Below are 25,684 nucleotides of genomic sequence, written 5' to 3'. Positions count from 1 at the left end.
TCAGAGTGTCAACTAAGTGTACGAATAAGGAAGTGGGAGGAAGGACCAGGAATATATGAAGCAGAGCATTTGTCCATAATAAATTAATTGTGACATTTAGGTGTAGAGTGTAGAAATTCAGAAACTGGGAATCAAGGATAAAAACAAACTCCTGTTAGGGAACAAGGATCTTCAGCTCTAGGTGGCTGTCTTCCTCATCACTAAACTGAAACGTTCACCATGCTGTATTGCTGGATAGGAAGGGAGGTGCTCACGGAAGTGCCAGCACTATCATAAATGCCAAATCAAACGGGATTTTCTTACCATCGCAGGTGAAGTCCTGGACATCTACATCTTGGATTGGAATATCCTTTAAGAAAAAGGGTTTCAAGCAGCGTGGATTTCCACTGACAATTCTCTTCTTCCTCAACCATTTTCCCAGCCAGGCCAAGTGGCAGTTACAGTTAAAGGAGTTGGCCAGCAAATTACTGAAATGGAATGGGACAAAATTGCATCAAACATGAGTGTACAGAAATACTGAGGTAACTACAGAAAGATGACGGGTTCCCAGTCCAAGTGCCTTCCTGCCACCTCTTTCTGTGAGATTCTCCTCTGTTCTGCAGATCAGGGAAGGTCTATGCAGGTTTTATACTAGAACTAAGGTTGTAATACAAAAAAAACCCCAAAACATATATATGTGTGTGTGTGTGTTTGTTTATAAGCCCATACGCTCATGCATTTCATCTCTATTTCTTAATAGGTTGTGATCCTTTGAATGTAAGGAGTGTAAGGTGACAGTTATTTGGAGCAACCGTCTTTCTAAGCTAACTGGAATTAGTGCTGAGAATCGTGGAAAAAAACCTTTTTCTGGAGTCCTGTACTTAAACATCTCTCCATTATTTTTGTGTAAGCTTTTTTATGACTTAATTTCAGATGAAGAAAAGAGGCTGATATCCCTGGTATGAAAAAAGGCGGCTATCTTACAAACACAGACAGGGAGAATCAGTAGCCCCGGTTTGAGGTTGCCTCAAAGAAAAAAACGAGCTGCCACATTCCCATGTATGGAAAATTAAGTAACTAAACCAACACGGATGGAATTCTCACATCATATGTGAATATGTCCAAGAATTATTATTTTGGTAGTACAGAAAAAAAGATAATAATGAAATTGCTAAAGCACAGCAAACCTTAAAGGCAAAAAAAATTAAGGCCTTAAAGAAACAGGCTCTTCAAATGCAGGTGAAATAGCTGAAGACCTTGTAAGTCTTCCCTTGCGACATACTTTTGCAAACCTAAACATGTAGCCCAAATCACATTAGGTTTTCAGCCAAGCAATTCCTTCAGAAAACAATAGCGCTGAACACAAAAACATATGGCACAGTTGAGGTGTGGCAGCAAGAAAACAAACCCAAATGAATTCCTAAATTACACGGGTTCTAGGCCAACATCACATAGGCACAAAATGATTTACAGCTGTTCTCGGCGCTGAAACACAGCACAATGCAATCCCTGTGATAGCCCGGAGCTCTGCGTGGGTAATTACATAGGGGTCTTGCACATCGCGTAGAGGGAGAAAACTCAGCATAACGTTCAATAATAAAAATACTCAACCTATTTCACGCTGACCAGGATTCAAAGGCAAGGCTAACTTGCTGTATAAACGTGAGAAAACAGATTACTTAGGAGCTTTCAGACTGAATGTGGAGAAAAGCACTGAAAGCATTATTCTAATTCTAGTTACTTTCTTTTAAAATTGTTTTCCATTTTCTTTAATCCATAATGGGACCACATGCAGGATGCCTTGTATATTTTCCATACTGACATACTTTGGCATGAACAGAGTGTTTAAACCAAATGTTTAAACCTCCAACGCTAAGTGAACCAATGCTTCAAAGGCCATTTGTTCCACTGACGGAGGAGCGTGAGATCATATTCACAGAACAACTTCCGTGACTCAAATCTTTAGAATGAAATAATCCACAATTGGAAACAAACAACAGGTGTACATAATCAGGTTTCTGGAAAAACAGCAGCTCTGAATGTAAAGAACATTTTGCACATCTAGAGAGCATCTTATCGGGACATATCAAGAACTTTCCGAAACACTCAAATGTTCAATCTACAAAATGCTTGCATCAAAATAGTAATTATCCCTTTACACAGAGGGGAGGTTGCATTGATAATGTGTTACTGCTTGCTAGCTGAGCAGCAATAACTGTCCTCAAACCCTCATTTTCTTCTTGGCAAACAGAGGTTAACAAATAATCTAAGTTATTAAACTCTTGGATTAGAATTCGGATCGTGCTTTTCTTAGGAACTAAGAAAGAAAGAAGTTGTTATATATAAAATGAATACATACAGAAAACAAAAATAAACACAGAAACAAATCTACTGTTTTGAAATTCAAATTAAAAAAAGGACAAATTTGCCTTGTCATGCATTACACGTCTTCCTGCCATTTTAACAACATCTAAATGTTGTCCTTTGTCCAGCTGTAGGGCAGTGATTTTTTTTGCTTTAAAGTAGTATGAAGTTCATACACGTCCCTACATCCACAGCAAAACTATGATGCACCTTCTGGAAAAAATGCAAGATCAAGGCTCTCTATGAAGTATCACGTGGGATAAGAGATTCCCTACTGCACTGGAAAAGCAATTGAGAGTCCAGAAAGGCCAATTATTTGCAAAAGCTTTATTTCGGAATTTGGCTATTCAAGTGGAGTTCTCAAATCATCAACAGTAATGTTGGGCAGACAGATTGTTATAAAAATTCATAGTTAGTAATCAGAGTTCCTACATGTAAGAGGGAGATTTAACCACTCAAACAGAAGCAAAGCAGTCACACTTTTAGCCAAGATGTTGCACTAACATTAACTCCAGAAGTGTTTACTCAAGGACATAGACATATTTTTAAAATCAAAGGGGAACAGAAGTCTTGAGGAGTGAAATATGCATATCCTACTACAAGTGTCTCTTAAAAATTACAAAGAAGCCATAATATTAACTATTTAAATGGATTCTAGTGACCTGTTAGAAAAACATGCTGAAACACATTGTTGAAATTAGGCTGAAAATACATCCTGGAGTTCAGGTTAAGTTTATACTAGAATATTGTGTCGCATTCTGATGAACCAGTTATCACTCTGGCATTAGCTCCATGCAGCTATTTTAATAATAATTCATGCAAAACCTGTTCTGCTTGCAAATATGCCCACTTCAAATTAGGATGCTACAGTACCTACTTTGACTACTAACATACAAAACTGCTATTTTTTCACAATAACTTACAAAGGAGATGTTCTTCCTCTATTGAAAACCATTAGTCAGGGCATTATTTTCAGAGCTGTCTGTGTTTTGAGAATATCAATGGGGCTGATTCACAAAGAGTAATAACCAAAGGAGCAATATTTTTTAATGCTGTAAATATGCCAAGATAAAAATGGAAATGTTCAATGTTGTATGAATTTCTGGCTCACATTAATAGATGCAAAAAAAAAAAAAGTCATTACAAATCCTGATTAACTCACAAAGTGTGGGCTGAACAGGAAAAGCAGTCATACGATCTATCTTCAGTAGCGTTGTCATCTCATATATCCACCTACAACAGAGCGCTGCCAGGAAATGGACACAGCTGAATTTTGCATTCATATGTGAAATATTACAATGGCCTTAAATCAATGTCTCAAGAAGTCAGAAGCACGCCTTCTCCAGTCTGTGGATCGAGCATCAAGTGAAAATGTGTCAAAGAACAAACTTCTTCATTAAGACACAGCCAGGAACTCGCTATGATCAACGTGATTACAAGTCAGTGCCAAAGCAATCCATTCTAATTAGCAGCAGCTTTAATTGCTGTTGCTAGATATTGTAATAATCTCTATCCACAGTTGAAACAAAAGAAGGAAGTGGGCTACCTGCTAACAAAATATGACAAAGATGCTTCCACATAAACAAGATAAGGACTTTATAGACTTATTGAGAGAGTCGCAGCTATTCAGGGACTCTTGGAAGGAAGCACGGACACAACTGCGCATGAAAACAGTCAATAAAAACAATCCACTTGTGTTTTCTTTGCCCATCAAGTTTAAGGAGGCTTTTGGGACTACAAAATGGAAAGGGAAGAAAAGTCTGTGTTCTTTACGCTGTGTGAAGCTAATGCCAAAACGAAAACTGATTTGCTGGTGAAAAGTTGCAACAACAAAATGAAAGTGTGAGGAACACAACAGCTGAGATTCAACACTTTTTGCTTCTCTCAAACATGATGGAGAAAGCTTTAACAACCTGAAATGCAATAGCACCAATAGTTTATTTTGACTGGACAATTCGGATGTATTTTCAGGGCAGTGTGAAGGGAATTAAGCAGACAACCTCCATTAACAGCAACATCAAGGTCCCCATTCACAGCTGGAAACAAAGAGAAGACTTTCTCTCCATATTTATTTGTCTGTACTTTATTACAATGGACACATTACAAAAAACATGTAAATGTATTTAAGAAGCAAGTGAAATACTTCAAAGAAGGCTTGAGAAACATAAGGGAATTATCAGAGAAGCTTAGGTCGGAATTTTCAAATTCACATTAAGTAGGACTGGAGTATTTTGTCCTCTTAGGCTCTTCTTAAAATGTAAGCATTAGCTTTCTTCTGATATTTAACTAATTTAATCGAAATCCAAGAAAGCTGTTCTTAAAAAATTAGACTCTGCTGACACTAAAGCAGCTTCGGGGAAATGAGGTGTATGATAAGCTGTGCACTTCTGAGTGTGCAGAGGTTGTTTTAGGTGAACTTCTGCTGTGCACTGGCTATGACACGGCAGAACATGCAGACATCCTGCCTGACGCTGGCAACCTCAAACATTTGCCAGCCACTCCAGCTAAAGCAATCCAAATATTTTTCTACATCACACCTTGAACACTCCAAACCTGTGATTTCAGCATGATGGGGTTTTCTTTCCCTAAATGAGCTTTTCCATATGTGATCAATAAGCAGTTTGGTTTTGAAACTCAAATGTTGTAACCTTAAAAGGAAAGCGCAGAATAACGGCATCCTGACATGTTTGCACCATAAAAAGATAACTTACATTGTAGACAAAGAGACTAAAGTGCTGAAAGCTCCGGGCGTGATGGTGCTGATGTGATTGTCATACAGAGAAAGCAGCCTCACCGAGCTCAGTCCAGCAAAGGTGTCGTTGTTTATACAGCTGATAGAGTTGCTCCTCAGCATCCTGGAAGGATTAAAACAGAGAATTAGGAACTACTGGAAGGAGGTACAATTTCAGGATAGGAGGTCTTTTATCTAGGGCATCAACAGATGCTTTGGCAAGCACTGTTCTCTATTTTTATTGATTGCTGAAGTACAACACAGCTGGGGGGGGCTAAATGCATGTAAACGGTCTCATGAATTTCAAACGCGTATCTTCCACACAACATCAGAGGCTGATGAGAGCTCCACGTCTGAAAGTAGCATGCAATTAAAATTATGACTAGTGGCAAACTTGAAATAAAAACTAAAGGCTTAATTTAGTAAATATCTGAGAGTAAGCGAATATGTAACTCAGAGATCAATTGAGAAAGACTGCCAGAAATGTGTGACAGTAACAATGCTATAACAGTTACATTACTACTACTTCTATCATGGATTATTTTTTTTGTAATCCACACTGCAAAAGTATGGAAGGAAGCAGTATCCTCGGCAGAAATAAAGCCATAGCTTAGGAAAGATTTCCAGACCCAACGCAAGCTCTGAAATGTCGTTATGATCATTAATTGACAAGACAGAAAGCAGTAACCATCCTATAAAATGGTCTTTGCTCAGTGCTCGTACCAGATGAATTAGTGCTGTGTTTTGGAAGATACATCTCTGTGTTGTTATGGTAACAATGAACTTGACGATAAAGCCTAATTAATCTCAAAGACTGTAGTATCTTGTTTCACTCCACAGCAAAATAGGCTCATGTGTATTTGTTACACTACATGCTTATCAGCATCTGCATCTGCATAAACATCACTACACAGTTGTAATATTCCTACTTAGGCAAAAAATTACTCCTAATTAAAGCATGCTCCCAAAGATCTATAAAATATATGCAGCTCATGCTGCAGTTCCAGTGAACTGATCCTCCAAACTGAGGAGGGTTCTTTCCTTGGTATCAAATTAATACAATGAACAACGAAAATTCAGACTCCCTTAGCTGTCTGGATTTAAATCTCAGATTGGTATCTGCCAGTTGGACATTTAGATGCTACATCAATAGATGCTTAAAAAACACCACAGAGATATTAGATGCAGCTGGGAAGAAATTCACAATGTAATCAACAAACACTCAGTGTTTAAGAGCTGAACACTGCATTGCTTTAGCACTACCTGTTCTCTATGTACAGCCGCCACCACAGGCACTGCAGTCTCTACAGTTTTGGTTTGCAACTGGGGTAAAGCTGTGTCAGAAAAGTCACAGGGCACAGAGACACACACCTTACATGGGGAGTATTAACCTGCCTGAAAGCCAGGTCCACAAGCTCTAAAATGAATAGGGTAGTAAATCAGAGAAGTAAGGCCCTTAGTGGCTCAGTAGCAGTAGGAAACATTCTCTCAATTCCGTACGCAAAGTACAGGCAGCAGTACCGCAAGATGGGGTGACTGCATTTGGATGCCAATACGTTATGCACAGCGATTTCTTACATTTCAGAAAACACACGCTCCTTTAAAAACTGGACCATGACTGTGCAGTGCGGTCTCTTGGTATCCCAATGTTAATGCTCGGAGAAAGTCAATTAATGCGTAGAAATGTAGGTCTCTCCAGCCAAAACCTTTGGTTTCATATCATGGTTCACCATGCACTGCGTGACCTTCCTGAAGGAAAACTTATACTGACAGATCTTCACCTCATGCTGTGTATATTTAGACTGCTTTATCAGCTCGGGGGACATGTAGGTCAGGTCAGCAGGATAGCTTGAATGTTAAGCATCTTTTTATTAAAAAATGCTGAGTTTTGTTTAGGAGCACTGCCACGGGCTGCGTTACAGTATAAAAATTAATTTAGTATCTATGGACAGTATTTTCAAATGCCTTCGTGAAGTGCATACATTAAATTAAAGAACAGATGCCTGTAACCACAGGAAAAAAAAAAAAAGGAAGAGCAAAAGAAAAGTTCCCTATTCGTCATTACAGTCCTTGAAGTGAAACTTGGATTTCTTTTCAGACGAGTAAGGACTGAAGTAATTGTGACATGACACTTTGCAACATAAGTATTTGCTGCTAATGAATAAACTGCAGATTTTAAATTGCATTTTGATTCCCAGAGTCTGTTTACTGACAGCATCCTTCCAGCCAAATGCTTGCTTTCTACAGTAGGGAAGACTACGCAGGAGAGGTATTTTTCACATACAGATCATACATATCATCTGGTCTTTTCTGCCACTAGAAGCCTAGTCCCTGACTGCTTCTCAGAATCATCAATGGGTGAATTAGTTACCATCCTGAAATCTTGTCTGTGTTCCTTCTTCCTATAGAACTTTCAACGTGAAAATAAATCAGTGTTAGGTGAGTTTATGTTTCTCAGCCTAGAAAAGGCTCCACAGAGACCTTATTGTGGCCTTTCAGTACTTAAAAGGGATGAAAGATGGGGACAGACCTCTTAGAAGGGTGTGTTATGACAGGACAAGGGGTGATGGGTTTAAACTAGAGGAGGGAGATTCAGGCCAGACATGAAGAAGAAATTGCTGCCCCTGAGGGTGGTGAGAGCCTGGCCCAGGGTGCCCAGAGAGGTGGTGGATGAACCATCCCTGGAGACATCCCAGGCCAGGCTGGACGGGGCTCTGAGCAACCTGAGCTGGTGAAGATGTCCCTGCTCATGGCAGGGGGGGCACTGGGGGAGCTGGGAACGTCCCTTCAACCCGAACTATTCTATGATTCTACGATTCTGTGTATAAGTGTTAGTTCTCCAAAATAAATTACACAAATTGTGTAAGCACACAAGTAATACCAAGCTGACTTCTTATGCATCTGGGCTCTTTGTCTCCTTTGGACTCTCCCCAACCAGAACCACATTAATTGTATCCCTGTGCATAATTTTTCTGGTACTTGGTGTGGGCAAGGAAGAGCATGCTGTGGCTACTGTCTGTGCTCGTGGCTACTACACCTGGTGCAGAGCGAGTGGCCGGTCACTTTCTGCCCGCAGGACCAGTGAGAATTTGGTTATGCCTGTCTTAAAGTTGCTTAGCTATACCTGTTTTGCTGGCAGCAATAACTCGACTCTTTCTTCTCTCTCTACCGATTTCATATCATTTGTAGGATATTAAAAATCTTTTAGGCTCCTAGCCTACTCCTAAGACTGGTTTAATCAGTTTGGGTGGAGGCAGAGTGGGAGGATGGACTAACAGCAAATAGATAGTTCCTATGTGCCTTGTTTCCATAGGAAATACCAAAATAATAAAAGTATTAAATGATTAAGCCATGACAGGTTCACCATCGTGTTGCTCCTGAAATTCCTGAAAATCCATTTTTTCACAGAAATAGCAGACAAATCTCAAACTTACTCAGGACTAGAAATATATTGAAGACTTCATGACATCGATACAAGACCCTGCCTTAGAGCTTGTGTAGCAATGGATATTTCAGCAGACATTGCTGAACTTCAGCACTCCCACTCAACTCACAGAGGAACAAAGGAAGACAGGTCTTTGCACTTACAATGTCTTTAGCCCTGTGAGGCCTCTAAACATTCGTCCATGCACCGATTCCAGTTGATTCTCAGTCAGGATCAGTTCCTGCACACCTGAAGCTCCATCGAATGTGCCTTCTCGGATCTCCTTGATCTTATTGTTGCTTAGATTTCTGGGAGGACACAACCAGTCACAATAAGAAAATTCATAGTGTTTTATTGCAAGCATATGTCATCACAGCAGAAAGAGGAAAATGGGAAGAATATATGCCTTTTGGTGATTATCTAGAGGGACATTCATTCAGCAAGAACATACAGAAGTTCAAAAGTATACCTGCCATACTTATGAATAGCTCCCCTTCACTCATCAAAAGCACAATTATGTCAGATATATCAAGAGTATTTAAATTAATGGAATTATCAGCTCTTACACCTCATGTCATTCTTGCTTATAAGGGCCACAGGTATTCAATAAGTGGGGATTTCTCATGAAGTTATGGACTATACGTGGGACTGGGTGCTCACCTGGCAAGAATCAGTTAATGTTACTACCACTGAAACAGGTACCACACACTGATGCAGGGACCACTTTATTTAGTGTACCAGGACCTTCACTCTTTTGAGACCCAGCACTGGAGTAACATACAAAACCGTGTGACTCCATATATCTGATACAAATTTTAATATGTGCATTCATGAACTCCCAGACACTTAGCACCACAATTCAAAATTAAATGAGTACCGCTTACTTCTCAATTCACAGCTACTGCAATATACAGCATTATTTTCTAAATATTTACTTTGCCTATGCAGTCTCAAGATGTTTGCTTATAGATCTACATTGGAAAACCGCAACCTACAAAGTCAAATGAAGTTCTGGTGAAACGCAAAGTTAATCTTTTGAATATTTCATATTTGGGAAAAACACAGTGAATAGAAAACTTCTGAATGATAAAATTCCATTAGAGAGGCATAAAAATAAATGGCATTTAATTATTTAAAACATTTATATAAAAGGCCTTAAGCATACCAAAACCTTAGGCCTCCATTCTTCAAGCATCTCTTATGATGCTCTGTATAGATTATGATGAATAATCCTATTTGTTTAGGTTTATGACAGGAAACACTATTATTTGTTTTACCATCTACAACAAAAAGAGAAAGTAAAAAGTATCTCTTGCTCCCAAGAAGATGCCAAGTTCCAACACTATTACTCATACTGAATAGCTCATTCTTCAAGAAATGATCCCAGTACACAAGCAGCATGAGTAATAGCTTCAAAATCCAATTCCAGGTGATATAAAACAAATGACAAGGTATCAGATTAACACCTGGGCTACTCTGCTGGGGAGAACAGGCAATCTTGTTGGGATAAAAGTTGACAGAAGACACGGCAACAGGACAGCTTGGCCACAAATAGAAATAATGTGGGTCTTGTTCTTTGCAGAAGTCATCACTTAAAAAAAAAGAAAAAGTTAAGTCTTGGAGATACGTTTCATGTGGGAAACTCGAGTACGCTGGTTAATGTCTGCGGAAGAACTGTCAGACAGCGGGCCCTACGGCATGTGGCCCATCACCTCTGGTGCAGTCTGCGATCAGAAAGAATAGGAGTATGCCAGCAATCAGCCAAAAATAACATGAAAACATATAGAAATACTTACATGCAGATTTTGCTTTCCAGAAGTTTAGTGCTTTGTGCTAACATTCACATGAAGAGTTTATGTTCAGTGTCAAAGCGAGTCAAGGAAGGATATTCTGACATATGCATTTAATTTTGGGGCTCAGCTATTTCTCTGGTGGAAATGTTTATAGCTCTGCATCTCTTTTGAATGCTGACATAAATAAATGCTCCCAGTGATCCCTTTCCTGGTAAAGATCATTCCATGATGCATATTTGCACAAAAACAAATGAATAAATAAGCAAATGTTTGCGGTAGGAAGTGAGGGAGAGTTACTACAATACAAAAAGACTTCGACTTTCAATTCAGAGACTGCAAAATGACCTATACATGTAGTTAGAAGGTTTTATTAGTTTTTACCATCTAAAGATATTTAGTCACATATACTAAAACATGGGCACAATTTTAATGTATTATTAGATACTTAAGGCAAAAAAGAGCCAATACTGGACAAAAAGGCTGGCCACGATTCCAAAGGAACTGGCACATTTACATAAGCCAAACCATCCGAATCTTAATTGCTGCCAAAGAACTTTTCTAGATAGGGAACTTCACTAATTTGAATTAATAATTCCTAATCATTTCAACAACACAAAATTATCCAAAAATATGCTCACAGTTTCAGAAGCAGCATATTATATATACCTTTCCCACGCAAAATATTTGCGGTGGTGGAATCAAATTTGCAAGGCAGAGCTGTACAATAATAAATAGGTAAAGATACTGCCACGCAATCCTGCTTGGAGTGCTGTCAAAGCAGATGCTCTGTCAACCTGGATTTCTTTATCTGTCTTCTTGAATTAAAGCTTCCCGTATCAAAATGCAACCAAATAAAATGGTAGATGACAGCACTCATTCACTAAAAAAAAAAATCCTCCTTAAATTCTGACCTACTAGAATAATAAACATGAAAAATTACATACTTTTCAGTCCAGAATTACCAGCAAAAATAATCAGCTGATACAAACCTTGAGAAATGAAAGCAATGAAGCTTCTGCCTGCCCTGCAGCTCGGAAAGCTCTGCTCCCTCCTTCCCAGCACTACAAGAATTTTTCATACATGATCATAGCACTTGACAAGGAATTTTTTTTATCAGAAGAAAACTTGTGACAGACTTTACAGCAAATTCCCATTATAGAAAAGCCCCATACTCTTGCAACCTTTAGCTTCTATAAGGAATTCTTCTTGAAATACTGGAAGACAGTGGAAAAGAAAATGAGTCTTGGGTATTCCCCAGTATACCTGTGCCCTCTGGCAGGACCCAAATGGGAACCGACAGTCAACCTGGTCACTCAATAAAGGTTATTGTTGCCATAAGGACTCCCTGATTTATCCTGGTGATAAAGTTTAATCCTATTTCCAGACTTGTATTTTGGGCAAGAGGTCAAAATAAATTTTCAGAAAGCCTGGGTTTACTTTATGTGGGGCTGTGTATAGGGAACGAACAGACCTAAGAAGCTATCAAGGTGACATTGTTCACACAGCTCACTTTTCAGTCAGACTATATTTCCTTTACGGCTGGAGTTTATGATAATATTACTTCTGTTGATTTTTTTAAAGTTCAACGCAGAACAAGATGGATTCTACTTAGACTTAACAGAACCATTCATCCTGCTGTACCTGCTGGGTCAGTTTTAACATTCATCGCCACGTTACCGACACACCTTCCGCAAAAACAACCTCCAGAGCATGGTCCAACTGCAAAGGCTCTGCCCGGTCTCACCCAAACCCGGCAGTTTTGTCACACAAACAGCCTGTGCTGAGCGGGGCTTTCCCTAGGACATTTGTGTCTATTCGTGATGCATTTGGAATTTAAAAGTATATGTTAGAAGGAAAACCCCAACGCTGTTGCATTCTTCTGGAGGATGCTGAGAAGGTTTTACAGCATTTACCAACAGTCTGACCGGCTTTTATAGAGCTTTTTCTAGAGTTCCTGGAAGCTGGGTGGCACTGCAAGCCCGAGTCACTACAGACAGAGAACTACAACCAGTGACTGTCCCCCACTCATCCAGCAGAGCAGACTGGTGGCCTCGCCAGGGAAAAAGGGAGGCACACGATGTGCCCAAATGCCACGTACCACAACACTCTCTACAATATCATTTCCAGAAAATAAAGTCCGATTCCGTACAACAAGTGACAGACGACTGCAACCTCAATTGCCATGGCAAAACGTATGCTCAGGGGAAAGAACAGCGGGTAACAGCTGTTTCCAAGGACACAAACTACTTTTACCTCCCCAAGTAACCTGAGATTCTGTTTTCGAAACTGACTTCCAGCCTGCAAATTTTATCATGATTCATTTTTTATTTTGACTGGAAAATGTGTTAAATCCTGGGCTGACACTCCATACGATTTAATGTGGAAGAAATATTTACAGACAAATTAAGCCTCCAAAAGCAATTATATACTAGAGGTGGGGTTGGCAGTACCAGCAATTGCCAAGACAGCCTGACACTTCCTATTATAAGGCCATATTTTGAGTTCACTTTGTAACTTTGGCAAGATTTAACAGAATGAACCATCAGATGTCCCTTGCAGGTTCTGAGGTAAATATTTTTTATTGTTCCTGTTCTCCAAGAAAAGAGGTCAGTCCTCTTTGTCCCCAGCAGTGCATGAAGTATGGCAGTTCACCTTTTTATTCTGAATGTGAGCTCACTGCCACTTTTCTCTCTGCAGAAACTTCTGCTGGGACCTCAGTGGGGATCACAGAATCCCAGAGTGTCAGGGGTTTGAAGGGACCTGGAAAGCTCATCCAGTGCAATCCCCCCATGGAGCAGGAACACCCAGGTGAGGTTACACAGGAAGGTGTCCAGGCGGGTTGGAATGTCTGCACAGAAGGAGACTCCACAACCTCCCTGGGCAGCCTGGGCCAGGCTCTGCCACCCTCACCGGGAAGAAGTTTCTTCTCAGATTTAAGTGGAACCTCCTGTGTTCCAGTTTGCACCCATTGCCCCTTGTCCTATCACTGGTTGTCACCGAGAAGAGCCTGGCTCCATCCTCCTGACACTCCCCCTTTCCATATTGATCCCCATGAATGAGTCACCCCTCAGTCTCCTCTTGTCCAGCTCCAGAGCCCCAGCTCCCTCAGCCTTTCCTCACACGGGAGATGCTCCACTCCCTTCAGCATCTTGGTGGCTGCGCTGGACTCTCTCCAGCAGTTCCCTGTCCTGCTGGAACTGAGGGGCCACAACTGGACACAATATTCCAGGTGTGGTCTCCCCAGGGCAGAGCAGAGGGGCAGGAGAACCTCTCTGACCTACTGACCACCCCCCTTCTAACCCACCCCAGGTACCATTGGCCTTCCTGGCCACAAGGGCATAGTGCTGGCTCATGGTCATCCTGCTGTCCCCAGGACCCCCAGGTCCCTTTTCCAGTCCCAGTCCCACTGATTTCCCATGGGCACCAGGGGGTGGGCAGGACCTGGAGCTGACATCTGGAGCTGCAGCCTCTCCCTGTGGGTCAGCATCCCCTTTCAGTCAGCAACTGCATCTCCGTGCTCCCACCAAGTGAGGTACCCAGCTGGTTTGTCACCTGAACCTGTCTGCTGTGGCCAGAGACCCCTCCAGGCTCCCACTGCCATGGGAGTCCCCAAGCACTGGAGGGTTTTTTCACTGATGAACAACTGGGGGGCAGCAGGTCCTGGAGCCTTCTATCTCCCGGGGACAGGATACCCCCAAAAACCCGAGTCATGGAGCTGCTCCCGCTCCCAGGGAGCTCAGAAATGCATCCCTGTATTTGTCCTGCACCTCATGCAGATTCAAATTGCTCTTTTCCGACCATGCTGCACAACACCAGCAACACAGTTCTGGGAGGCTGGAAGTCACCGTAATGAGACATTAACTTTCAGAGACAAATTGTCCCGTTACACTGGCAAGATCAGGTGAGGTAATATGGTAAGAACGCAATGAAAGTAACACAGAGTTCAGGGCATTTTGCAAAGCCCATTGGAGAAGCCAGTAAATTCCTTCTGGATCAGGTTAGATCTGTCTACAGGAGCCTACACCAGCCTTTTTATTCTACTGTAAAAAAATATTAAACATAAAGATGGATTAAAATTTAGGTTATGAAAATAGCATTATGTATACAGGATTTTGCAGCTAATTATTGAAGTTGATTTTTTTTTTTTAAAGGCCTATGCAGACATGTTAACCTTTTAAAAACCAGCAGGGTAATATTAGCAATTTAATTCCTAAATAAAATGTGGCATAACTTTGCATTATGGGTCTGTGACCTTTAAATTTCTATATCAAGAATTCAATTTTGGTTTGCATTAAAATGTATTAAATCCTGGGCTGACACATCATACAATAAGATTCAGCTTAGGAGGAATATTTACAGAAAAATTATACCCCAAAATCTAATTATAGATTAGAGGTGGGGTTGGCAGTACCATCTCTTGCAAAGGTGGTCTGACACTGCCCATTTTTTTTAATGTTTACTTTATAACATAGATTTAAAAGAATGAATTGTCAGATGTCCTTTTCATGAGAAAGAAAAAAGAAGGAAATTCACCTACTCCTGTAAATAAAGCTAACCAAAATAACTTTTTTCTCGTATCTCAAAACTCTGATAATCTTTTTGTGAAAAGCCCAAAGTGCTCAAATTCTGATTGCAAATTTGTTAATTGGTAACTATCATGTAGGTATTTTATTCAAAGGATACATCTTCCCTGTGAACATCTGTTACAATTCGGCTGAATTCTTAGCCTTTAACAAAAAGATTAAAGATTCCTGCCACAATCCAAGGAGACTGCAAGATGCACCTTTTGGAAAACTTGCATTTTAGGAACCCATCTTCCAGAGATTTTTCACTTGAGGTTGTTCTTTAGATGCCATCTTCCAGTGTTTCTCAAGACCAAATTTGCTGATGACGCCAAGTTGGGAGGGAGTGTCGACCTGCTGGAAGGCAGGAGGGCTCTGCAGAGGGATCTGGACAGACTGGAAAAATGGGCTGATTCCAATGGGATGAAGTTCAACAAGGCCAAGTGCCGGGTGCTGCACTTTGGCCACAACAACCCCCTGCAGCGCTCCAGGCCGGGCACAGAGTGGCTGGAGAGCAGTCAGACAGAAAGGGACCTCGGGGGACTAATGGACAGGAAGCTCAACATGAGCCAACAGTGTGCCCAGGTGGCCAAAAAGGCCAGTGGTATCCTGTCCTGTATCCAAAATAGCGTGGTCAGCAGGACAAGGGCAGTGATCCTTCTCCTGTACTCTGCACTGGTGAGGCCACACCTGGAGTATTGTGTTCAGTTCTGGCCCCTCAGGTCAGGAAAGAGATTGAAGTGCTGGAGCGGGTCCAGAGAAGAGCAACAAGACTGGGGAAGGGACTTGAGCACAAGCCCTATGGGGAGAGGCTGAGGGAGCTGGGCTTGTTTAGTCTGGAGAAGAGGAGGCTTAGAGGTGAGCTCAGCACTCTCTAGAACTACCTGAAGGGCAGTTCTAGCCAGGTGGGGATTGGTCTCTTCTCCCAGGCATCAGCAACAGGACAAGGGGCCATGGGGCTTCAACTCTGCCAGGGGAAATTTAGGCTGGCTATTAGAAAACAACTCTTTGCAGAGAGAGTGGTCAGGCATTGGAATGGCTGCCCAGGGAGGTGCTGGACTCACCGGCCCTGGAGGTTTTTAAACTGAGATTGGACATGGCAGTTAGTGCCATGATCTAGTAAACAGACTGGAGTTGGACCAAGGGTTGGGCTTGATGATCTTTGAGGTCTTTTCCAACCCAGTTGATTCTGTGATTCTGTGAAGACAGCGCAGGACACTGAGTGCAAGGTTTGGAACTGGGCACATATCTTTATTCAAGTATTTATTCTACCAATCCCAGGCAGTATTAAGAAGTTATGTCAATCAGAGGGCCATCATTCAAATGCCCATTCAGTTATCCAGATTCCAGATATTCAGACTCTTTTCAGAAGAAAGAGAACTACAGAGATTAATCAAAGAGGAAAAAAAAGGCAATTTAGGCTAATGGTCTGCCACTTCCAAGCTCTGAACTGTTTACTTAAGCCTAGGTAGCAAAGCAATTTCCAGCCAGATTCCTCCACCTGCTGTTTTCCTTTAACACTTGAACAGATGAGGAATATGATAAGGCAGATTCAATATTGCCAAACAAATAACAGTAAAATTTCTTGTCCCTTATACACGCTGAAAAATGGGGGCTTGTTCAATATTCTTCCTCCTTAATTTAACAGCAGCAGTAAGACTTAATGAAGAGCACAGGCATCCCATACCTGCCACACACAGAGCGCTGCTGCGTTAAGCATTAGCAGCAGCAGTTCCAGCCACTGGTATTTCCCTACATTTCCCTTCTTGCATGAAGGAGAGAGGCCTGTTCTTTTTTCCTTCTGGTAACCCTTTCCCTTCACAAAATGAACTCAGAAAGAAGAAGTCTAATCTGGCTTTTTGAGGATTAAGCTACTGAATAAGGTTATGGCTGAAATATTGCTCTGCTTATATGAAAAAACAGCCTTTTCAGAAAATGCCTTTATTCAAATTGAGATACTTCTTTACAACATCTGGTAAAAAAAAATAAATTAGCTCAGCTACCAAGATTACCAAAAGAGCCTCTGCTTAGAGGCTGCCACCAAAAATCCATATGAGAGACACTTTTCATGAGGTGTGGGCACAACTTTTTGCCATCATTTGAACTGCACCTGCACGCCTCGGTTCTCATCCCCTACCAAGAACAGAGCAGAAAGACTTTTTGCCTTGGAGAAACAAACTCTCATAAAAAGCTTGCATAATTGTTTCCCGCTGCACCGATGCGCAGCAATCCAGCCCTGTGGAGGCATCCCTCCCACCTGAGGGATTGACTGGAATGAGGAGGACAGCACCATAACTTGGCTATGGTAAATTTTAAATAAAATGAAAGAAATTATTCCAGCTATCACACTTGTCCAATTTTCGAAACGTAAATCCTGAAGGTTTGATGAGGACAAATGCTTTCCAATTTGTGTATACTTCTATATACCGTGCATTTTTCATTCCCATTTACTATCTACTTACACAGACAACACAGCACTTCAAGAATGGCAATAACTTTTTCTAAGTGCACTGCAGCTACAACTTATGGATCATTCATAAAACGCGAGGCTAACGCATATGATTAATTCCCCAAGTCTGGTGGCCTGTACTTGCACGAATATAACCCCCACTCCCAAACTTGCAGTGCTGCATCTGAACCTCTGGCAGAAATACAAATGAGAAAAGAATCCCACTGCAGTTGTCTCCAAAGCCCCTGAGATCTTACAAGGGTTCAAATGGCCAGGGAGCTCCAGACGGCAGGAACCACGAGACGTGAACGCGGAACAAAAAGCCTGGTTGGTTGGCTTCCCTAAATTACCTTGACTCTAGCAATAAAATCTTACTAGAAGTAAACAGTTAGATGGAACATTAGCAATGGGGACAGAGGCTTAAAGCTTTAAATAACTTCAGAAAGATCCATTTAGAAGGCTATTGGGAGGTATCTAACATATGATCCTCTTTCTACAACACAGCTGTTATTAAGTATATATATTGCACAGTGTCAGGACTCAGGCTGTTAAGAGAATAATACAGATATATTTGAATAACTGGCCTCTAATTTAGCTAATTGAGTTTCCTCTCTAAAACAATAATGATCAAAAGAAGATGTTATCATCTATATCTTGTAATATTATTTTCCTTTGACTATTTGAAACAATCACACTAGTTGGAGTCACGCAGTACATCCAAAAGACAAAACCAAACCACTAAACTTTGTAGCCATCTCTAACAATAAGCATACATTTGAATAAATGGGACAGAATTCCTATCAGTCTGCATGATTCAAAGACTTTAAGAAATATAGCCTGAAGAATATTGAAATGTCAGCCTAGGGATCTCCATCTGTCACTGCGGTTCAACTGGGCCTGTCCATCTCACAGGCAACTCACTCAGTTTCCTTAAATTCACATTAAAAAAAGCAATTTCTGCTACTGCAGTACTAAACAATAAAAAAAATCATCCCTCCTTCTTTCCATATAATCCAAGGCAGCACGCATTCTAACACACAAGTGGCTCAAACTTACATTTTTCTGAGGTTGGGCAATTTCTTGAAGAGTCCCGTAGCTTCCAAAACAGAAATATCATTGTCATTCAAACGCCTGATAGGAACAAACAAAGAGACATTTAATACCTCACACATGTCTGTAGATATATCTCTGTGACATACAGTGCTGCCACATAGAGAACTATGACCTTTGTTAAGCAAGACACTGTCTGCCATCGCTTTCCAACTCCTGGAGTGAAAAGAGTTTAGCTTTGAAGGAAAGGGAACACAGAAGAGTATCTACAGTAAAAGCTCAGCCAAAGGACAGTGTCAGAATGACACCTTGTTCCAACACACAGGATAAGGGATTATCAACCTTAACCATTGCACAGCCCTGTTGGAGGGACCAAACCTCCATCCTGCATTCTGCTACAGAAGACATGCAACTGGAGATGCGGTCCATGTAAACAGGAGAGATCTGCTTTTCAGGTCCTTTCCCATCAAAGTCTACTGATCTTCGCAATTAACGCAAAGGCCACTGTCTTGGCAGGCTTGGGATGCAGAATTCTTTCTCTCATTACAGGTAGCTCAATTTTTCTATGTAGAGAATTTGCTGTGATTCTGGATGTTTCTCTCTCATATTTCTCTATCTTAACCAGAGATCAACAGTTTTTATGGAGGTTTAAATAGACTACCTTAAGTACAATAAATACTAACACAAAAAGAGAATTGTGTTTGAAGGGGCTACTAATATAATAAAAGATTCTTCAGTTACTAAGTAATAAACTTATTTTCTCGTACTCTCTTTAGCAGTATGTTATGTTCGTAACTCCGAAGAATCTCTAAAAGCAAATAAACCTCATAATATCACTGATAGCGTAACAATACATTAGTTTTAGTGAGATCTGTCACACCCAAGTAGCAGGCACTGCTGAGATGGAAGGAACTCCTGATCACAGATTCAACTCAAAAGAGTTAATCCACTTCTTAAATAAAAATGACCAGATGCAAAAATAAGGGACTCAAAGGTAGAATGGAAAGGAGCCACAGAGCTTGGGTCACATAACAGGTCAGCACTTCAAGAAGGCACGTACAGGGCAATGGCTCCTTTCTCATCCCCACACTTGGCATGAATGCGAAGGAAACAAGAGAGGCGTGGTGCCCCTTTGAAATAAAATTAACTCCCCATTTCTTCACACTTGGATTGAAGTAGAAGGTGCCTTCAATCAGTCTGAGGTTCTTTTACAGCCTTTAAAAAGTAGGAAAACCAGCATGCCGTGCTGGTTTTCCAGCACTTACAGATCAGTAGTGTATTCAGGAAGGTGAGCGGGTAACCGGGTGAGCTTTTGGTTAGAGCAGTCTACAATCGTTCCCTCGCAGCGACACTTCTCAGGACAGACCAGGTCCATGAAACACTTCCCGGTGAATTTACTCCTGTAATCCTCTGACCCTGCAATAAAAGGAAAATATATTTCAGCAAACAGTTCCTGATAACTGCAGCAATCAGAGATTTTATGGAATCTATTCTCAACGCTGCCTCCTGTCAGCTCCCAGCTCCTGCGTGCAATTTTCATACTTGCCAAAGAGTTTTGTTCAGCAGTTCTTCATATTAGTCCCAAGATTAGTCTCTGCTTTTTCACTCTTCCCTTGATAAACTAATTCCTTTATGACTAGCTTACTTGTTAAGATATTTTTTGAAGCACGTCTAATTAGCTGTTAGTCTGCTTCAAATAAGCCCCAGTAAAGTAACTTTTTCCCATTTGGAACTTAGTCTAGCAACACGGAAAAAGGGTCTCATGAAAGCAGGAGCTATCTTGGTCCATTCAACTGACAAAGGATTTTTAAAGACGTCATTACAAAGCCCGAAATTTTCAGACCTCAGCTATTATAGAGTTCTTTTTGAGAGCAATCTTTTATGAGAGAACCTTGTCGATTTTCCAACAATTAGATACCTTTATTAACTACATTAAACAAACAGCAAAGGAAAGTAATAGCAGTTTAAATCATTTTCATTTTAATTAAGGAATGGGTAGACCATACTTAGTGAGAAGCACTCCCTAATGTACCATTATACCATCATTGCCAGACCTCTTTGACTAGGTTTTTGACCCATTCTAACAAAATGCTTTTCCAATTATGCTCAGTGAACTAATCTGTCCTTTTCTGGTTTGGTTTTTCTCTTTTAATAACAGCAGGTTGGAAACTTGATCTCTGTGCTTCAAGGAACCAGGAGTATTAATAAACGTGTATGTGAGCAAAGCGTTGCCAAGCCCCCGCCATGCAAATACTGCCCGCTCACTTCATATTTCATAAAGGAAGCACCAGAGTCGTCTCAGGAACCTTGTGCAATGCCCAGGCTCACAGCTACCCAGAAGTACTGTTTAACTTTTCCAGAGTTTTAAAAGTCAATTGCAAGGCTTTCTCCGGAATGGTCTGAGCAAGTTCGACTTTTAAGAACCTGAAAACATCAATAAAAACTTAAACCTGAGATGAGATTTTTTTTAGAGGCTTGATGACATTCATCACCTGCTTCCCCTTCCCAGACTGATAAATACACCACTGCTCATTTTATGACCGCATACTATTTTCTGTAAGAAAAAAAGAAGTCACCTAACCCCACTATTATTATAATTTATGTTACACATTACCTGCACAGTGAAAGCAAGCAGCTCTGCGGGCAATCTAACATTTCATTCCACAGACACGCTTCGGCTTAGTTTTGTAATTCCAAACTAGATTATGAGAACCATCACATACAGCTTTGTACATTACCACTTCTGAGGTGCTAAATACTTTGCAGATGATCATGTTTATTGTAAATTATACCTCTAAACTGAGACTTTGTTTCTTTTTTTTTTTTTGTTTTACCTTGCCAGCACAGCACTTAAAATATTAGGACAAGCAAGCATTTTAAAGTATCGTGAAAATACAGGCTAAGCCTTTTCCCACACCACCATCATTTAAACTCTTATCCTTCAAAAAAAACCCCATCTGATTTGCAGTCCTAAAAATTCCAGGCTTGGTAGTCAGGCTAAAATGTCAAGTGATGAGTGTATGGCCTGATTACAAGAACATACAACTATTCTTTCTTAGGTCTATGAGACAGTAGAGTTGGGTGTTCATGATTCTTTGGAAATAATACCAAAGATGAACAGATATCAGGACCAGAGTTTATTAAAACTGCTACAATTACAGTACGTCTTGAAAAACCCAACAATTTTTTTTTCAGTGATCACAAAGTGTTTTGAAAACCCCAAATTAACCCTTGAAGAAGCACTTTAGTTTTTATTGTAAAAGCTTTCTTTAAAGAATAATCACAAACATCATGAAGTTACACGGTAAAAATTTATGAAGTATAATTTTCAGTCTACCGATGGATTAAAGATTCATCTTCCTACGGGAAAAAGAAGGATGGGAAAGTGGAACGCTTTATGAGGGAGAAAAGGGGGTATATAACGCCAGAGGGTACAAATCAGTTTTTGGGCTTCTCCCAAGCTTTTTGGCAAAGTAAATAAAGAATATTTACCACATTTTGACTCAGCAGTATCACTCTCTTGATAGCACACAACTTTCCACATTGCATCAGCTAGAAGATGATCTTGCCCAGGCATCAGTCCAGGCAGCAGGGGAAGCCCCCTCCGCTCAGGGGAGGAAGGGAACAAACAGAACCTTTGTACTTTCTTTCTTTTGTTTCCCTTCTTTCTTTCCTTTCTCTCTCTCTTTCTTACTCTTTTTCACTCTTTCTTCTTTCTCTCTTCCTCTCTTTCTTCTTTCTCTCCCTCTCTTTCTCTCTTCCTCTCTTCCTTCTCTTCCTCTCTTCTTTCTCTCTTCTTTCTCTCTTCCTCTCTCTTTCTCTTTCTTCTTCCTCTCTTTCTCCCTTTCTTCTTTCTCTCCTTCTATCTCTCCCCCCCCGGCTTTTTGAAAATTTTTTTCCTCCAAATGAGTTTAAATAAGAGTTACCCAGGTAAGCGCTGAGTCAAAAGTAATCAACAGCATGTATATGCTCAGCAAGCACTCGGTCATCTGTCAGACTGGTAGACAGCAGGAATCACCTGCCAAAGACTAGAAAAAATTTACTATTTGACCTGAGCCTTGAGATCCCTTGGACAGGTGGCTGCTCTATTAAGATATTCCCATCTGGGATACTAATGTGAAATTCAGCCATCTGCTTGCAGCACTACTTCAGCGTGTGTATCTGTTTCTGCACAGAGGGCTTTATCGGCGTCCTGTGCAGGACTGAGCGAACACGACAGGACTGAGGAGGTACCATTAACCATCGCATGTGTGCAGTACTTCTGGCACACCATAAAATCACCCGTGGAAAGCCATGGAGAAGAGATGCAGCACAGTCACACAACTAACACTTGGCTCCAGGTTACTATCCCAGGCCAGCCAGTTGCTCATTTTATTATACCTGGAAGCACATGTGCACTGTAGCTGAGAACTCTGCAAAGCTTGGCTGAATGTAAAACGTGACCTGGGAGTTTCCAGTAATTTCCAAAGCTGAAAAGGATTAAGTTTGCTGTAAAATGAGTAGCCAAGGCAACAGCAAGGGCTGTGTTTAACTGAGGGCAACTGCTTATCTGAATTGCTAGTTACTCTGATAACTCTTTCATTACATGACACCACTATCAGGTCCCAGGGCATCGCAATTCCTCAGTATTATAAAACAAACACACATGCTATTCAACAAAACAGCAGCATTGAGATAAAGAAACACCACAATTCCAAGTGCTCAAAAAATTCAGGTGCCTTTCTAATAGCCACATGCAGAAATTAAACAACTGAGACAAATACCTTTTTGCCCTATTCTTTTTTAAGCATTGTTCAGACAACCTGATTTCAGTTTTTGAAACTTAGCTTTGCCCAAAGGACTTAAAAGAGTGATGGATTATATGTTCTGGAACAAATCAAGCTGTCTCAACAGCGGCTTGAATACTGACCTGATTTGTTCATTCTAGAAATGATGGATCCAGCTGCCTCAAATCTGGCACCAAGAATACGATCACAGAGATCACTTGGTCTAAAACTTGGATTAAAAAACCCACCAGGAATCCCAACACTTGTTTCTTCATATAATCACTGGATCACAATTCTCATAGGTTATCAGGAAAAAAAAGAGGTACATTGTCATAATTTCTCATCACTAGTATTAATTCTTATCAGCAATTACGGATAAAATCTAATAATCGCAGATGTCCTTCTGATGGCTCCACAAGAGATGTATAACAAATTTGCAAGATGAGGTGGTATTTCTGTATAAGAAAACTTCTGTATAAGGCTCTCAAAGTCCTTTATGAAATGTGTGATCATGTCTACTTTACATAAGGGGGAAGTTTGTCAGAACTATGTTAAAGATCTTATCAAAGCTAAAATGGCTCATTTGGGTATGCTGACTCAGCTCTGTGCTATGTAACTATCGGCTAATAATGTTTTTATACAGGCCACGTTACCCATGTCATTTCAAGAGAAAAAAATATAATGCTTTGCAGACTCTTAGGCAGTTATTTTGCTGTATACTTCTTCATAATGAAATGCCAGTGCATTAAGGTTGCTCAAATCACATCCAAAGTTACGTAAAGGAGCAGGCATCTTGTTATAGAAACGACATCCAAAGTGCACCCGGAGCAGAGGACTCACTGGACAGCTCAAACAGAGAGATGTAGCTTACATTATTTATAAGGTAAGTGATTTTTGATCTCTGTAGGTATGGCTGGAATCACCCTTGAATCACATTGATCAACAGGATGCCTAACTTCTTCATTTGAAGCGCAGTTAAACAGATTAATTATTTAGAAACGGTTATTCTGCATGCAGAAAGTCTGTCACAAACATCACTAGGGCTCCCCCCCACAGTGCCCGGGAATCTGGGGAAGCAACACTTCACCTTTGTCGTTTTTTCCTGGGAGAAAAGGGGAATCTCTCACCTTTCGATGCTTCTGAAAACAGCAGGAGTTTCCCAGCATGCCATGCGGCAGGGAGTATGCAGCCTTCCATGGTGCTTGACAGAACCATGTTCCATTTGTATTGTTCTACCACATGGTTAGATCAAGCACAAAGGAAAACCCCACAAACAGCCAGAGTCAGAGTTAGCGCCAAAGAGAGAGGAGCGTTGAGAGGAAGCAGCACGGAGAAGCACAAGCTGAAGGTTCACGGAGAGCTGCTCTCCACTCCACCCATGCAAAAAGGTGCTGGATACCAGAGGTCATCCTGTACGCTACAACCGCAGGAACACCCTGGAGCACAATCGGGGTTAGTGTACAAGAACAGAGCCCGGGCGAATCCAGAGACAGAACTCATACGACAGAAAATACGACCAAAGGGCTGCAAACGTTTCCTTGCAGGAAGGATACGCAAGTTCCACCGCATGTTGAATGCGCAAGCTACGCTGCTCTTTATTAGCTACTTACTCTCGCCCGGTGTCTCCTTTCAGTACAAATGCCATACTGGTTTGCTCCATTTACTTAAATGCAATCTTAGAAATACCGTAGCTTATATTAATAATAGTAGATCCTGAGCTGATGGCCGAGCTCTGGCATTAAATGCTCCCCAAGCTCCTTTGAGCCTCATTTCAGCTCCCGGTGGCCTTTCATGCTGGTGGCACTTGCACTGACAATCTGTTTTTACCACTGACTTTTCTTTTTTAATTTCAGCTGCATTTTGCAGTAAGGTATTACACATGTGCTATGACAGACATATTAAGGCAAACAGGAGTATTTTGTTACTCTGTTTCTTGGCATAATATTTGTTGGGTTTTGTACATCATTTGCTGACGGCAGCATTCTCTTTTCCTGCCATCGTGGATTATTTCAAACAGCTTTACTTCTTGTAACTCATTCCCACAACTTTGACGCATAAAATAGGTCATTTGTTTCTGGCTTGACTGCTCCCTCTGAAATAAAACTCCCATTGACTTTAACGTCCGCAGAGCCAGGCCAGAGGAGAGTGCTTTTGAGTCACATCCCGAACGTTCTTGCAGTCTTCACAAAGGAGGGGAAGCGGTTGTCCTCTGCAACCGCACACAACGTTTTGCTGGACTTCAGTGAAGGTCAGTGCTCATGCTTTTAAAAAAAATACCACTTTCCTTAGTAAGGGGTTTGCATTGCCCAAAGAACAGCGTCAGCATCCAGCAGGTTATTCATTGCCTGAATGGAGAACAATGCAAGTGCGTGAGCAGAGATGACAGATAATACAACAAGGGGCTCTGCTTCACCATTTTGCTATGAACCAGCATTATTATGCAGAAAAGTCAACACACAATTACTTGGGAAACTCGAGAAAATAAGTACAGTGTTAACTTAGTCACCTCATACTGTGGGTTTGCATACAGCAACGAAAGTAAGACAATTTGATTTACTGTCTATCT

The 25,684-nt window shown here is 40.9% G+C and overlaps 1 protein-coding gene across 2 annotated transcripts in view; it reads right to left on the bottom strand.

Annotated features, from left to right (window-relative positions):
• The window catches only part of SLIT3 (slit guidance ligand 3), a 482,015-nt gene that overhangs the window by 95,118 nt on the left and 361,213 nt on the right, over positions 1 to 25,684 (bottom strand). For both annotated transcript variants that reach the window (XM_082064057.1, XM_082064056.1), the window contains 5 exons: positions 19,618 to 19,768; positions 18,359 to 18,433; positions 8,663 to 8,806; positions 5,055 to 5,198; positions 304 to 467 (listed from right to left, as the gene is read on the bottom strand). In XM_082064057.1, the coding sequence (XP_081920183.1) occupies positions 304 to 467; positions 5,055 to 5,198; positions 8,663 to 8,806; positions 18,359 to 18,433; positions 19,618 to 19,768 (678 nt within the window). The remainder of the gene's footprint in view (positions 1 to 303; positions 468 to 5,054; positions 5,199 to 8,662; positions 8,807 to 18,358; positions 18,434 to 19,617; positions 19,769 to 25,684) is intronic.

This window comes from Streptopelia decaocto (assembly GCF_964273445.1).
Source record: "Streptopelia decaocto genome assembly, chromosome: 12".
Classification (NCBI taxonomy): Eukaryota; Metazoa; Chordata; class Aves; order Columbiformes; family Columbidae; genus Streptopelia; species Streptopelia decaocto.
The sequence above is the reverse complement of the archived record's forward strand: the minus strand, read 5'-3'. Positions and strand labels throughout refer to the sequence as shown.